General features: G+C 34.0%; 3 protein-coding genes across 7 annotated transcripts; 2 read left to right on the top strand and 1 right to left on the bottom strand.

Annotated features, from left to right (window-relative positions):
* Positions 1-659: 659 nt before the first annotated feature.
* On the bottom strand, positions 660-3704 carry LOC109812676 (4-coumarate--CoA ligase 1). Its single transcript, XM_020376696.3, has 5 exons — positions 2648-3704; positions 2367-2565; positions 1675-1888; positions 1490-1595; positions 660-1000 (listed from the first exon to the last, which is right to left on the bottom strand). Exons 1-5 carry the CDS (start codon positions 3623-3625, stop codon positions 872-874), a joined length of 1626 nt encoding a protein of 541 aa, XP_020232285.2. The 5' UTR covers positions 3626-3704; the 3' UTR covers positions 660-871.
* A 2167-nt stretch (positions 3705-5871) lies between these two features.
* Positions 5872-8700, top strand: LOC109812646 (putative pectinesterase/pectinesterase inhibitor 46). 2 transcript variants are annotated; one of them, XM_083065895.1, is made up of 2 exons: positions 5872-6463; positions 7870-8700. In XM_083065895.1, exons 1-2 carry the CDS (start codon positions 6181-6183, stop codon positions 8559-8561), a joined length of 975 nt encoding a protein of 324 aa, XP_082922021.1. In that variant the 5' UTR covers positions 5872-6180; the 3' UTR covers positions 8562-8700. The 2 variants fall into 2 exon arrangements, with proteins under 2 accessions (XP_082922021.1, XP_020232240.2); XM_020376651.3 differs by having other exon boundaries at positions 5902-6463; positions 7882-8700.
* LOC109812645 (P-loop containing nucleoside triphosphate hydrolases superfamily protein) lies at positions 8689-15338 on the top strand. 4 transcript variants are annotated; one of them, XR_003805398.2, is made up of 12 exons: positions 8689-9073; positions 9153-9238; positions 9346-9355; positions 9745-9807; positions 10226-10339; positions 10672-10733; positions 11567-11621; positions 11772-11973; positions 12253-12359; positions 12747-12802; positions 14018-14132; positions 15010-15066. XR_003805398.2 is itself a non-coding variant. In XM_020376647.3 (12 exons), the coding sequence occupies exons 1-12, from the start codon at positions 8782-8784 to the stop codon at positions 15115-15117; spliced, it is 1248 nt and encodes a 415-aa protein (XP_020232236.1). In that variant the 5' UTR covers positions 8698-8781; the 3' UTR covers positions 15118-15338. The 4 variants fall into 4 exon arrangements, 3 of the variants coding, with proteins under 3 accessions (XP_082922020.1, XP_082922019.1, XP_020232236.1); XM_020376647.3 differs by having other exon boundaries at positions 8698-9073; positions 14040-14132; positions 15010-15338; XM_083065894.1 differs by lacking the exons at positions 14018-14132; positions 15010-15066 and adding an exon at positions 12932-13308.
* The last annotated feature ends 290 nt before the right edge of the window (positions 15339-15628 follow it).

Below are 15628 nucleotides of genomic sequence, written 5' to 3'. Positions count from 1 at the left end.
AAGTAGATCCGTCCCTGCGTGTAATGCATTTTTTTAAAGGACTTATTCCCAAATTTTTATGAAAGTCCCTCAAGATACAACATGATGTAGAATTAGACCGAAGATCTTTTTAGTACTAGACTGCATATGTATAACGGATAAGTTCTTAATTCAAAAAAGATAAAATAGAAAAGAGAGCACTATTCGATATATTTGATTCTCAATATTTATAGAAAAATCTCACATTTATAGAAGAGAGATATTAACCATTGTAGCTACAATTAATCACAAAAATTAAAACTAATTAATTTTAAAATATTTGATCATTTAAAATTAATTAAAACTATAATAGTTAGGTTATTATATCTCATTAAAATTAATATTAATTAAAATTTAAAATTCTTAGTCAAAGTGAAAATATTAATTGATATTACTTATTTTTACAAGTATTTAAAATATAAAATATAATTTTTTAAATTAACTTTGAAATTATATTTTATTAATAAAAAGTATTTTAATTATATTTGTAAATATGTCATCAAAATTCAGAGTTAAATCATATTAATATCGCAAGTCATAAGCAAAGTGTCAATTAGGTTTATCACTTCAATTGGCAAAAGGAATTTTTGAATGGGAATTTTGCTATCCTAATAAATTAAAAAAAAATGCAATTGAATATATTTTTACAAAAAAAAAAATAAAATTTGGATATTATAGAAGGTGAAAGTCCTTGACAGATTCAATTTATACAGAAGATAGTAGTTGTTGGAGAAAATCACACTCGTAACTTATACATGTAAAAGGTATGAATCCTCAAGCTTGTTCCTGTTAGGAAGCATATATGGTTTAATAACATAATCCTCAAGCATAATGCATACAATGGCTTTCGTTTTCACTTGGGATTGGGAACATCTGCTACTGCTAGCTTTGCTCTTAGATCCTTACGCAAGATTTTGCCTGACGGTGACTTGGGAATTGCATCAATGAAGAATACTCGATTTATTCTTTTGTAAAACACCACCTGCACAAATCAAACTCATTCATTACGCTCCATACCTACATATTTTAATTAAACACACATTTATATTATACCTGAAACTGAGGCCTTTAAAATTAGGTGGGAGGTGGGGTAGGTGCAGCATTTATAAATTTTTTTGACAAATTATATTGTCCACCTTACCTTACCTTTTTATCTCTCTATTTACAAGATCTTTGAACTAAAAATTAGTTAATTTAGTTGAGATTACTAAATTTATCAAAAACTTGGATTATTTATTTTAAAATTATTCTTAACATTTATTGTGGGAGGGTTATCTGTATATGCACAGAGTGACTAAAGTAAAATAGCCTATGGAGATATTTAATTTAATTTTTGTAAATGAATAAATGAGAATATATTTAATAACTTTTGTCCTAAAAAAGAAACTTATGTAAAAGAAGATTGAAGAGTGATGGTCCTAATTGTAATTGGATTGCAAAGATGAAAATAATAATAAAAATATGAAAGGACCTGTTTGGAGATGAAGAGCTTAATTTCATCTTCGGTCGTGTCGGTATAACCATTTGAGGTGACAACAAATGCAACGGGTACCTCTCCTGCTGCTTCATCCTTCATTCTGAAATTGAAGTTATATTTAATTATGAAAGTTGTATTATTAGAATAATTAATGATTGTGAAAGGGAGAAAGGAGTTACGGAACGACGGCAGCATCAGAAATCTTAGGATGAGTGAGAAGAAGGGCTTCAAGTTCAGCAGGAGCCACTTGAAATCCTTTGTATTTGATCAATTCCTTAAGCCTATCAACGATGAATAACTCATCATCGTCGTCGATGTAACCGATGTCGCCGGTGTGCAACCATCCGTCTTTGTCTATGGTTCTCTCCGTCGCCTCACCATCGTTTAGATAACCTGAACATTAATTCCAATCCAACACGATTCACTTCATCACCCGTGCGTGCAACTAATATTTTCCTTTCATCATCTCTTCATGTCCAACTAACTACACTCTTTCAATGTTATCAGCCCCCCAAACTACTTTTCTTTCCCATCCTCTATTATTTACAGCTACCTACGCAGCTATTAAATCACTTCCAATCTACCCTCCTATTATCATTACAAAAATAAACACACAGGGTAATTTTTTTTATTTATTTTTTTATATATATAAAACTAAATATGAAACAAAAATATGATTTGTGTCTGTTTTGATGTCTGAAAACACATGAATTTGTTATTTAAATATTGAAATAAGAGAAAGAGAAAAAGTCCGTTGGTTGTGTCCCTCACCTCTCTGTTAAACAAAAAAATTGATCTCCTTTTATGAATGAAGCAATGCAAGGGAGTTGAATGAAGTAGTAAGATGCATGCATGATGCATGGTATGGTACCTTTCATAATCTGGTGGCCCCTAATGCAAATTTCACCGGGGTGGTTTGTAGGTAAAGAGTGAGCGGTTTCAGGATCGACAATCTTCATCTCTGCATTTCTGACAACGGTTCCGCATGCTCCTGGTTTAACATGGAAGGGTTGTTTAGCAAAAGCTAAGGACATGGATAGGACAGGGCCTGCCTCGGTCATTCCGTAACCCTGTATGGATGGATATATTATATTATATATATTAAATGAGAGATGAAAGGTTGAGTGTTGAGTATAGTATTGATTAACGTACCTGGCCGAGGCTGGCGTTGGGGAATTTGGCTCGGAGAGTGTCTTGGAGTTCTTTACCGAGAGGAGCACCCCCAGACTTGAGGAGCCGAATGGAGGAAAGGTCGTAGTTGTTGAGGTTGGGAGACTTGGCAATGGCGAGAACGATGGGAGGGACGACAGGGGCCACGCTGACTCTGTGTTTGTGAATGAGAGAGAGAAGGGAGTTGATTTCGAACTTAGGCACGAGGAGAATGGTGGCCTTAGCACGCAACCCACACAGCAAAACAGAGTTGAGAGAGTAGATGTGGAAGAGGGGAAGGACGCAGAGGATGGTGTCATCGCAGTCGTAGTAAAGGTTCGGGTTCTCCCCGTCCACCTGCTGCGCAATGCTGCTCACCAGCCCCTTGTGCGTCAGCATCACTCCCTTCGGCAGCCCCGTTGTCCCCGACGAATACGGCAGCGCCACCACGTCATCGCCTTTGATTCTTACATCCACCTCCTCGCTATCCTCACACAGCTGTGAGAAGTGAAGGAGACCCTCACCCTCACCCTCAGGGACAGCGTCCACAAACACCACCTTCACGTCCAAATCCTTCACCTTGTCGTAGTAGGAGGCCTGCGTTATCACCACCTTTGCTTTGGAGGCGGAGGCCTGCTTCGCTATCTCCGCCGCGGTGAAGAAGGGGTTGGCCGCCGTGGCCATGGCGCCGCGGTGAGACGCTCCCAGGAAAGCGAACACGAATTCGGGGCAATTGGGGAGCAGGATCATGACCACCTCTCCTTGTTGCACTCCCAATTTGTTGAAGCCGTTGGCCACCTTCCGGGCGGTGGCGTCCACCTCGGAGTAGGTGTAGACGGCTCCGGTGGGGGCATTGATCAAGCATGGGTGTTGAGCGTAGTGGGTCAAATTGTGGAAGCAGTAGGAATGGAGGGGAAGGTGGTGGGGGATGTAGATATCGGGAAGCTTGGACCTGAAAATGAATTCCTTTCCTCCTTCCATTCTAGTATTTGTTTGTGGTGAAACTTGAAAGAGAAGAGCAACTCACAAAACACCTGCCTTCTTCATTCTATTTGTATTTCTATTTGTAATAATAAATAAAAGGCAAGGTTGGTTACGGTGGTGGTTGGTAAAGGGCATAAACGGAAAGACCCTTAGGCCTGTGGGACTGACTAATTAAAGCCTAATTTCGGTTCGCCCTTCTTTTTCTTATTCCTAAAGACTTTTTTACCTACCGCACACCTACCACACTCCCCATTCCTGGCCCAAATTAGTATTCCGGCCCTTTACCTACAACATCCACTAAAACCATCTCCCTCCTCACTTTATTCTCTCCTCTTCCAACCCCATCTCACCTCCTCTCTTCTGCTCGCCTTAATAATTCTAATTCATATTTCTAACTCTTTTCTTCTTATATATATACACTTAATTAATAACATTCAATCTGATCAAATATTTACTGCAATATTTATTAAATAACTCTCCATAATTAACTATGCTAAATTACTAGGCCACAAATGAGTCTACCTCAAAATAGGTTTCTCTCAAACTTAAATCCTTATTTCTGTTACATTACGCGAACAATGAGTTAAGGATACTCATAGTAGGACAAAAAATAAACACAAAAAACTTTATGTTTCTACTACTTTAATCTCTTACCTCTAATCATTATGCTAATACTAGTGTCTAACCTAACTTAAAACTTATAAAACTAAATTAGACTATATTAATAGTTGACATAAATTAGGTTATTAAAACTTAGCAACTAAAAAACTAAAAATATTAGGCTATGTTAATTAAATCAAACCTTTTGTAAATTAAAATCAATTAAAATTTAAAATATTAAGAATGGTATATTGAATTAAATTTATCTTAAAAATGGAATGGGAGACAAACATTATAGAATTCGATAAAAGGAATGTTGTTGTTAGTAATGAAATATATTATTATTCTTGTGCCAATTAAAGGAGACTATAAATTGAAATTATATAAAATCACCTTTTTTGCAATGAATTTCTTAAGAATTATACAATTTACATATGACACGGTGATTTATTAGACATACTAAGTACATAATTAATGTAGAAAAAGATCGTTTTGATCAATGTAAAATAATTTATTTCACTAGAACAAGTTTAATTTGGTTATATAAATATCTACCAAGTATGAATATAAATTACTTATAATCACTATAAAGTTTTTATTAATTCACAGTAAAAATTGGGTCCTAATGTTTTAAATACACACAAAAAATGATTTTATTTTTAATTTCTCACAAATCGTCTCTCTATATAAATTAAAATAACTATCTTACATGAAAATATTTTTAGTAATTATTCTTTAACAAAAGTATTTTTAAGAGATATTTTTAAATTGAAAGATTTTTAGAAGTTGTTATCATTTTTGTATATTAGATTTTTTTGAACCATTTATCTATTTTAATTTTTCCTTTTCGTTTTTGATTCTAAATTGAATTTTAATATTTTTAATAAGAAATTATCAAATATTTAAAAATAACATTGTATTTCAATATAAATTACTTATCATAAATTTAAAATATATTGTATATGTATATTATATATTTATATAAAAAAAATAAACATTTATAATGTTTACTGTATATACTAAATAAGTAATATATTATAAAAGAAAAATTTACTTAAAACCTAATTAAAAACTAAATAGGTAAATTATATAAGCACTTCTTCGAATATACATATAAAAAATTAAACCATAATTTATTTCTTTAGGGATGATTTTGACTTCTCCGAATTTTGTACCAAATCCAGTTTGGTGTTTTAGGTCACCTAACCTGCGTTAGTTGTAACTTGTAAGAGAAAAGTTGGGAGGATAGCGTCTCTCGATGCAAAATTTTATTTGCAACCACCATGAAATTCATGCCATATTATTAATTATGTTTTACAAAAATTCATTGGATTCTTATATGCCTAAAAAAGTAAAAAAAGTTGATTGGATTCTTTCCTAACTACTCAAAATAGAACAGGATGATAAGTAGTTTAATATTTGTCTTAATAAAATCTTAAGATTTTAATATAGTTTGAGCATGAATTCACATACGAGGTACCACTTTAAATAAACGACCCAGAGGACACAAGTTATACTTCCATTATTACTATATATATATATATAGGTTAGTATTTTTTTTTTCTAAAGGATAAATTGCATCTTTACATTACACATGTTTGCACTGTCATTTGGAGTTTTATATTGGATAGTTTCATTGGGTAGTATTACTCAGGAATAAATTTAGCCAAAAGATAAATTTTAAAATCAATAATTTCTTGACCCTTTGCCTTACGCTCTCTCTCTTACGTACGTCTAAATGGTTAAACACCAAAAAAAAATTAAAAAAAAATTGGCATCTTTCTCTTGGACTCCCCTGTGAAGTTAAGGAGTCGATCATAAGCTATTAATTTTCTCTCCATCTATATATATTTATATATATGTTGAAGCAAATAGAAGGAGAGTGTACACAAGACAAGTCAACGTGGTTGTCATCGAAGAAAAACGTGGTTGCATTGCATGCTAATTAGACGATGGAGTCAACAGTTGCAGTAGTGTTGCTGATTTTAGTTTGGGTTTCAGTGTTTTGCGACGGTACTGTTATCGTGTCGAAGGATGGGAGTGGAGATTATAGAACGGTGGGTGAAGCCATTACGGAAGCTCCGGACTTGAGTGAGAAACCTTATACCATTCACGTTCGGGCAGGTACTTATCAAGAGTATATACTCATTCCTTCTCATAAGACTAATATTAAGCTCGTTGGAGATGGACCTCATCACACCAAAATAGTTGGCTACCAAAATGGTTCCACCATAGGTATAACTCACCTCCTTTCATTTTATTCTTCTTCTTAATTATTAATCATGCATCCCTATTTCACCTCTCAGTGCTGCTTAATTTTCTTAACCTACGTATTCAATGTTGTTTTCTTAATCATCATGAGTACAGTCAAAAACCTTCACCGTTACGTTTTCCATTTTTTTTGTATTTAATTTTAAAGGCTATATAGAACTTCTTTTTTTTGCTAACTCTAACATAAACATGCAATTTATGGTAGAAGACTGCGTAGTGTGAATGGAAGATTCGTTAATACTACTAAATAATTTAAGAGTTATACCCATCGAGTTTTTTGTACGTACTTTGATTTGATCGAGTTGGAACAGAGAAGGCTACACCACCAAATTTATGGCAACAAATATGCATTGTAAATTGATTGATTGATCGATGCTTCAATTTAACGGGATCAAATAATATTTAGGTTTCTTCTTTCACGTTCCCATGATATATACAGCACAACTTTTCTTGATTTGGTAATTATATTTGAAGGCAGAATAAATTAAGGAAAGGGGTGGTATACTCGCCTGCAATTAGAGGCAGGTGCCGATGTGTGATAGATTACAGCTATGTACTCAGGAGAAGAGCAGATGTTTGATGAATTTTTTAATTAGATCACTGACTCTAAAGTCTAAACTACAAAATGTAGAAAACAAATGCCAATGCGCCAACGCCCAACAAAAATCTTAGTACGTATCACTGTATAATTAACCAAACCATATATTTTATTATTTTTATATGGGTATTTGGCAAACTACCACAAGAATATAATTCTAACCTAATTGGTCGTCGTCATCGGCGTCACTGTGCAGATCGATGCTTGTGGTTGCTGTATTATTCAGAATCAAATTCTACATGTAGTGAGCATAATTTGCCAATTGAAAACTACTTTGAGTGTTACTTCTATTACTGTGCTCATTGTCAACATAATTACGTCATTGTTCAAATTCTCACGCAATATATTTTTCTCAAGTAACAATTTTTTTTAAAAAGGGGAATAAGGATTGAGCAAGAACGACATTTCGAATTGGTTACGTTAAAATAGATTCAATTAATTAATCCCAACAGGAATATGAATCCAATAAAAATTTTCAGAATCTTTTTATTTTTTTATTTTTATATTTATTTTATATAAAACTATTATAAAAATCAACAAATTTATTTATTAAAAATTTTAGATCAACTAAAAATAAAAATATAATAATATATATGAATGAAAAAATAATTTTTGCTTTATAACTTATTTTATAAAATTGAGTTAAATTTATAACTTACATTCTATTATATCAATTATCGATTATTGATCTTATTATATTACCCACTATTAGATTATTATATAGTTTTTGTAAATCTATTTTACTGGTAACACAATTAATCATTAAGTTAAGGTGATGTTGCAGATATCCGTGGAGAAGGGTTCATGGCGGAAAACATGGGATTTGCGAACTGGGCAGGGCTGAACGCAAGCGGTGCAGTGGCGGTTCGCAACGAGGGAAAGAAGACGATATTCTTCCGGTGCTCCATCGAAGGCCTCCAAGACACGCTGTGGGCGGTTTCAGGGCGTCAATTCTACAAAGATAGCGACATCTACGGCACCGTCGACTTCATCTACGGGAATGCAGCCGCAGTCTTCCAGGACTGCACGCTCTACGCACGCTACCGACCCTACGTGACCTTCACCGCTCAGTCGCGAGAGGATCCCAACGACAACACGGGTTTCACTTTCCAGAGATGCAACTTCACCATCTCCCCGCAGGACTCAGACCGAAAGTCGGAGGTGCGTGCCACTTTGGGCCGTCCCTTGAGGCCCTATTCCAGAGTGGCCATCTTCCACTCTTACATCGACTCCTTCGTCGACCCTAAAGGTTGGGAGCCCATGCCGCACCAGCCCACTGACAAAGCCACCTACATTGAGTTTCTAAATCTTGGGCCGGGCTCCCACACCGATGGTAGAGTTCAGTGGCCTGGCGTTACTCGCCTTCTCCACCCAGCCCAAGCTCTTCCTTTCACTGCTTCCTATCTCTTAGATGCCGACTCTTGGATTCCCTCTACAGGCGTTCCCTACGACAACACACTCTAGATACTTTTTATTATCTTGTTTGTAATCAAACATTCTTAAATTACCGCCTACTCTCTATTTATTTATTTATCTTTTTCGAATTTAATTAAATATTAAGCTGAATATATAAATAAATAAATATTTGAGACTTGAGACTTGAGACTTGAGACTTGAGACAAGATATATATTATATTATATTATATTATATAATATAGGATTGAGTGGCGGGGAATTGTGAGCGATGGCCAAGTTGTTATCACCTTCATTTCTTCCAATTCCAATTCCAATTCCAAATTCAAATTCAAGGGTACATGCACAGAGAATGAGAATGCGAATTCGATGTAGTGATGGTGAGGAAGAGAAGAAGAAGGAGAAGAGGTTGTCTCAGCAGTCGTCGTGGGAAGCCAAAGACGCCGAGGGAAGAGATTATCTCTACAGACTTGGCAAAGAGGCTGACAACATGAACATCGCCGTCGGCCAGCGTGCTGGCGTCATCGATTCTCTCTTCGCCGGCAACTTTCTCGGCAAAGATTGTAATTATTCTTTTCCTTCTTTCATTCTCACACTCAAAAATGCATTAACAAAACGCGGGCCTTTTCTTTCCTCCTGCAGCGGATATTGTCTTTGATTATCGTCAAAAAGTTACCAGGTCCTTTCAATACCTCCAGGGCGATTATTACATTGCTCCTCTCTTCATGGTAATAACAAACTCATTCCTTCACCAACTTCCTACTCCTTTCCTTTTTTCTTTTTTTTTTGGGATACTACTTAATTTTTCAGCTTTTCTTCACTCTTTTTTTCACAGGACAAAGTTGGTAAGTTCTTTCAAAATGGGCCAATCTGAAGAAACTGTCTTCAGTCATTTTGGTGTAGTAAGAAAATGGTTCTAACATACTCCTATTACCATGGGTCATCATCCTGTTCTAAATGCATTCTCTATTTTTCTATCAGCATTATGTTTATCATCCTGTGACTCTATCAACCCTTCTGCTTTCTTATCCCACTCACTTAAAAAATATCTAGTTAGTTCGTGCACTTATAACTATTCCAATCTTGCCGGGAAAATATTCTAAAATCACAAAATTCATATATTGTGGATTGGATTCATCTCTGTTTTCCTTTATATAACTCTATGTATTCAACTTTAAAATGCTACTTATACATGATCCGCATTATTGTAACTTCTTTTTTTCTGTCAATGCAGTATGTCACATTGTGAAGAACTACCTAGCTCATATCATCAATGCTAAAGTTCCTTTAATTCTAGGTATCAACCAAACTGCGAATGATTTCTCCTGTAGCTTGTTTAAAACCCTAAAGAATGTAGAATAACAAATAACTAGGGACTAATTTTAGATTTTTAGATTCTTTCTTTTCACAAATTTGTTATTGTGAGCTTCCAGCTGTTCGTAATATCTATTCAAAAACTGTATGTCTCCACCAAAAAACTGTATTTGTCTCCATCTGTAATGCGATTGTTGATTGATGCTAATTTGGCAAACCTCTATTCTGCCCATTTTTTAGTCTATTATTAGTTCACACATAATTTTATATTTAATCTGGCCCAAAAAGTGAAACCTATGCACACAAAATTTCAGGCTTCATGTATAATCAATCTAAATGCAATTGGGAATGTTTTGCACATTCTGTTTTAAAGTTTAAACTATATTTTTACTTTCTTCCAGGTATTTGGGGAGGAAAAGGGCAAGGGAAATCATTTCAAACAGAACTTATATTTCAGGCCATGGGAATTGAACCTGTAATTATGTCTGCTGGGGAACTAGAATCAGAGAGAGCTGGTAAGTTGCTTGCTTTAATACTTAATAGACGTTGTTCCTTCAAGGCAATCAGCAAGTAATATTAAAAACGAACAAAGTAATGTCTGTTTTGTGATATAATATGATTCTGATGTTAATTAGTTCTCCCATTTAACACTCAAAAATGATTGATGGAATTATTTGGAAATTGTTTTCATTGCAATTTTTGTTTACATTAGTTCTTACCCTTATTTCAAAATGGATTTAATTATGCATGCTTATGCAGTTTCTTTAATTTTGATTCTCGTGTATTTTCATACATAGTTATGTTTTACCAGTAAAATTATCCCCATCCTATTAATTTCCATTCACAGGAGAGCCAGGAAAATTGATTCGTGAACGCTATAGAACAGCATCTCAAGTGGTCCAGAATCAAGTTAGGAGTTTTAAAGTTTTCTGTATGTCTTGTTTTGATGTTAAAATGCTACTTTATGTGATTAATTTCATGAATTTGGGTTCGGAAAAAGATAATATTCCATGTTTTATGGAAGTTGAATGCTACAATTTTCTCTTCTTTGTAAGTATTATGAAAATGTTGCATTGAGTTATCATTTCTTTGATGAAGATACTAGAAACAAATTATTAAAAATATTGATAAATGAAAACATGAAAAACAGTTTAAAATTAAATACTAACAGATCCAAATCAAACTTACTGGAATTTACCCTCCCTATAATTTATTTGAAAATGTCAAGGAAGAAATTGCATTGGAGTGTATGCTTTTCATTGGAAAATGCAAGAATCCGGGCCTAAATCCTTATTCATATTTACCATCAAAGGGATCTAACTTACAAAGGGAAAGCTCAAACTCCTATTCTGCACCTTCAACTTGACTGTTGCTGTGTAAAAAAACACCTAGTGAGGAATACCGAAGGCTGATATGTCCAATGTTCACCTTCTAATTAGGCTGAAATAGTTTAAAATTCTATATACCATTTTTACCTCTATCTTGAATATTTATTAGTTGAACGATGTTTTTGCAATTCCTTGATTTGATAACGCAGTCCAGTGTTATTTGAACAATGTTTATACCAAGTGATGACATCTTGAAGGCTGACATGTCCAATGTTTACTTTCTAATTTGGCTGAAAGTTCAAGATTCTTTATATCAGTTTTACCTCTAGCTTCAATACCTATTTTTTGAATTGAGTAATGCTATTGCAATTGTTTAATCTGCTGACATTATGTAGTATTGCTTCCCCGATACAGGGGAAAATGAGCTGTTTGATGATCAACGATATTGACGCTGGCCTTGGTAGATTTGGTAAGCTAATATCTGATTTAGAATGGTAAAACATAAATACTATGTAATTTTTGGTACATACTCCCTTATTTGTTCATTAAACTCTAATTGTGTGTTGCAGGTATTTTTGGTCAATTACTGATTAAATGAGGTTTTTCTATTTTCATGCAGGGAATACTCAGATGACAGTTAACAATCAAATTGTTGTTGGGACTCTTATGAATCTGTCAGACAATCCTACTAGAGTTAGTGTTGGCCAAGATTGGCGAGATTCAGATATCACAAACAGAATTCCAATCATTGTAACAGGGAACGATTTTTCAACTATTTATGCTCCACTGATTCGTGATGGAAGGATGGATAAGTTTTATTGGTAAATTGTAATCCATCTTGTTCTAGGATTATCATACTTATCATTTCAAGGGAATTTTTTAGGATTCATATATAGATAAAAGGTTTTAGTTGAAGTTTTACATTAGTGTTGCAAGTGGAATTTTCACTATTGATGTTTTTGATAAAGCTATATTTGGAATGATTGCATCATATATCGCATTGCTTATGTAATGACTTGAATTTATTTTATTTCATGGAGGTAGGTAACCACTAACCACTCTTCCTTAAAATTAAAATGTTTTCCGTAAATGTGGAACAGGCAACCTAACCTTGAAGATATCCTGAATATCGTTCACAGAATGTATGAGAAAGATGGTATATCTAGGGATGAAGTTGAAAAGGTTGTCAACACTTTCCCGAATCAAGGTACTCATCTGTATATCATGTAGGTCAGGAAAAGTTTTATTTAACAGTCATGTTGTTAAAGCATGAATGAGTGGTTATAAAGAACATGTTATTATTTCATAAATTAAGTAATATAGAGGAAAATGTTATGGTTACCTAATTATTTTTCCATGGATTGATAGTAATATGGTTGAAATTTCGAGCTTGTCCACATACTAGCTATTTTATTCCAAGCTTGGTAGTTATTATATGTGTCAGATATGGTTTAAAGTAACTTATTTCATTTCATTCTTTATCTGAAGTAACTTATTTCTTCATTTACCAAATTTGTAATGAGGATAGAATTTTGAAGGCATCATGTCTGAGATATCAGGGTTTTATATTTTTCATTTATTTTGTTGTTTACAGCATTGGACTTTTATGGAGCTCTAAGATCACGTACATATGACAGGTCTATTTTAAAGGTAATTTTACATTTAGATGTTACTGATTTCTATCCGGTATTCCATTTCAACAAGGCAAACTTATAATTTATAGTTGCCTTATTGTTTATTATTCCATCAAAATACTAACAGTAGGTTTAGGTGAACCAGGTCAAATGATATCAAAAGGAGAAAACAGAGTGAGAGAGAGAGAGAGAGAGGATATACCATGATAAATTCTCTCTTTTTGTGATATCAATTTGTATTATCGAAATTACTCACTGATTATATCTGAGAGTTCTGTGTGGGAATTAAGTTGCTTCATGACAAACTCCTTAGTTATTAGTAAATAATTATATACACAAAATCCTATCAGAACTTGGGATGTACAATTAGTTGAAGTTCTGTTGGGATCCAATTACTAGGTATGGGATTTGAGTCCTACATTAGAAGTATGGGATTTTGCTGCGGGGTCTATATATAGGGCCTTAGGCTAACTTTTATCAAGTTCCTTCCGTAGACAAATTAATACTGCAGCATTTGCCTTATTGCCTACACTCCTTTTTTGTAATATCTTTGAAGATAACCATCAATGATTGCCCAATTTGTGTCATGAGCTCTCTCTATACGTTACTACGTGTGTAGTACAAGATTACTAAACAACATGTACTAAAGGAGATGCCTGGTTGAGTCATGAGTGAAAGCGACCTAGTTCAAGCTGTGTACTTTCCGGTTTTCACTGTTTGATAGTGGCTTGCTTTGTCAAATTAGACATTCGATATTTGGATTCATGGTTGCATAAACTGGGTGAATGGTTTGTTTCTCTAAGAATCCTTTAAGGCTTGAAGCCTGGCAGCACACGTACCCACATCACCTTGTATTGAAATTTAGTTTGACTATGAAGATTGGAACAAGGATTGAACGCCTCACCATTTAGTCATAAAAGGCTCTAGTCAAATGTCATGTTAAGAGAAACAATCTAGAAGGAGAACCTTGAACGCTAATGTTTCTATCACCTTGCATTTTAATATTATATAACTAAGGAAATATGTTTTCACGGTACAAGAGAATGACTAATACAACTATCTACGGTCAATAGTTATAAATACCAATGCTTGACATAGCTGATGTTTCAACAATGATAACTGACAACCGCCATTATACGCGAGAGCAGAAAAATGGAAGTTCAAGTTCAGTATCCAATTCCAAATTCATTTATTTTTTCCATAAAGCTCAGTTTCAACTTTTTAATAACAGACACGTTTGTGGTGGATTTTAGTGGATTGATGATATTGGAGGTGTTGAAAATTTTGGAAACAAACTTCTCAAAAGAAGAAAGGATCAAAGCCTTCCTGTATTTATTCCTCCAGAGGTAGATTAATCGGCCCTTTTCCCTGTTTCTGCACTTACTCTGTGTTATGTTATGGTACTTTAATGTTGATCAAATTAGTATCGATGAAATATTGCTTGAGAGCTCATTTTTCAGTTGAAAAATATTGGCAAATATGAAAAGATAAGATCTAGTTGCCAAAATCCCCAAAACAAATTAGTGTCGTGGATTTTCTATTCTAGTGCAATTGAAATTGACTTGACTGATTTATGCTATGCAAGCATGTTCTATGTCCATAACTTCCAGTCTGCCACTAAGTAGATAGAAGTTAAAAAGTATAGTCTGTTTTGTTCGTTTTTAATTGAATTGAATTCTTCAAGAGGATGTTTTGAATTGTGATTTTCAACAACATAATAAACTTGACTTCAGATGTTAAAAAATCAATTAATATATAAATATTTAACCCATACTAGCCTGTCCTCAAGGATTTCCATCCATGATGTTTTGTGATATTTTCATCGTTAGTATCTCTCGCACTTCATAAGATTTTTCACTGTTAGTAATTTTTTATGTGACAATGTAATAATACTGGCTTTCATTTGGGCAAATTCTTTTTCTGCCCAACATATAGGCATCCTCTGCGTCATTAGACATATACAGCCTTTAACTCATTCTAATATTTCGACATTTCATTTCATTCACGAGAAATTATTCTTTAGAAAAGCTGATAATATTTGAGCAAGCATACTTAACTGACCTGTTTGACTGTCTTTTCTTGTTTCCTTCGTGTCTTTTTTTTCTTTTTCTTTTTCCGTCTCTTATATTTTCTGTTTTCCCTTTTAAGTTTTAACATCTTGATTTGGTTTTTGTGAAAACAATGCGAATGAAGTTGACTCTGCTTTTGTATTTTGTTGGATAGCAAACGTTGGATGCTTTACTTGAGTCTGGTTATTCTCTGCTCAAAGAACAACAGTTGGTAATGGAAACTAAACTGTCAAAGGAATACATGAAGAACATAGAAGACTAATATAAAGAATGTTTCGTGGATTAAGTCCTAAGGAATTATGATTGGGCCAGTTGGAATCCTTGTATAGTTGCTATCATAGATACGTTCCACTTTCGAACAGGGTGGTTCACTGTAGCGATTTCCCAGTTTTTATAACGATCGATATTTATGATGATGTTACCTATTTTTAAGATAAGGAAATGCATGAAATGTTATCCAAAAGAAGCGCAATTTTAATCTAACGGTGCGGAACCGCTTGTTCGTGCATCATATTTAATAGGTTAAAATCTTATTTTGGTCCCTTATAATCTTTTTTTGTTTCAATTTAGTCCCTTATTAATTTTTGGTCTTAATTTGATCCCAAATTAATTAACTGGTTTCAATTTAGTCTTAAATTAATTAATTGGTTTCAATGTGGGACTTCCGTCCAAATTGTTTTAACGGTGTTAACTTTTGGCCACGTGGACGCCACGTAGATGCATACGTGGCATCCACGTGGATGAGAAATTTTTTTTGAAAACACCTGGACCCA

Source organism: Cajanus cajan, chromosome 10, assembly GCF_000230855.2.
Source record: "Cajanus cajan strain Asha chromosome 10, NIPB_CcT2T_4, whole genome shotgun sequence".
NCBI classification, from domain to species: Eukaryota; Viridiplantae; Streptophyta; class Magnoliopsida; order Fabales; family Fabaceae; genus Cajanus; species Cajanus cajan.
Note: the sequence above shows the minus strand (reverse complement) of the source record. Positions and strands in the feature narration are given on the sequence as shown.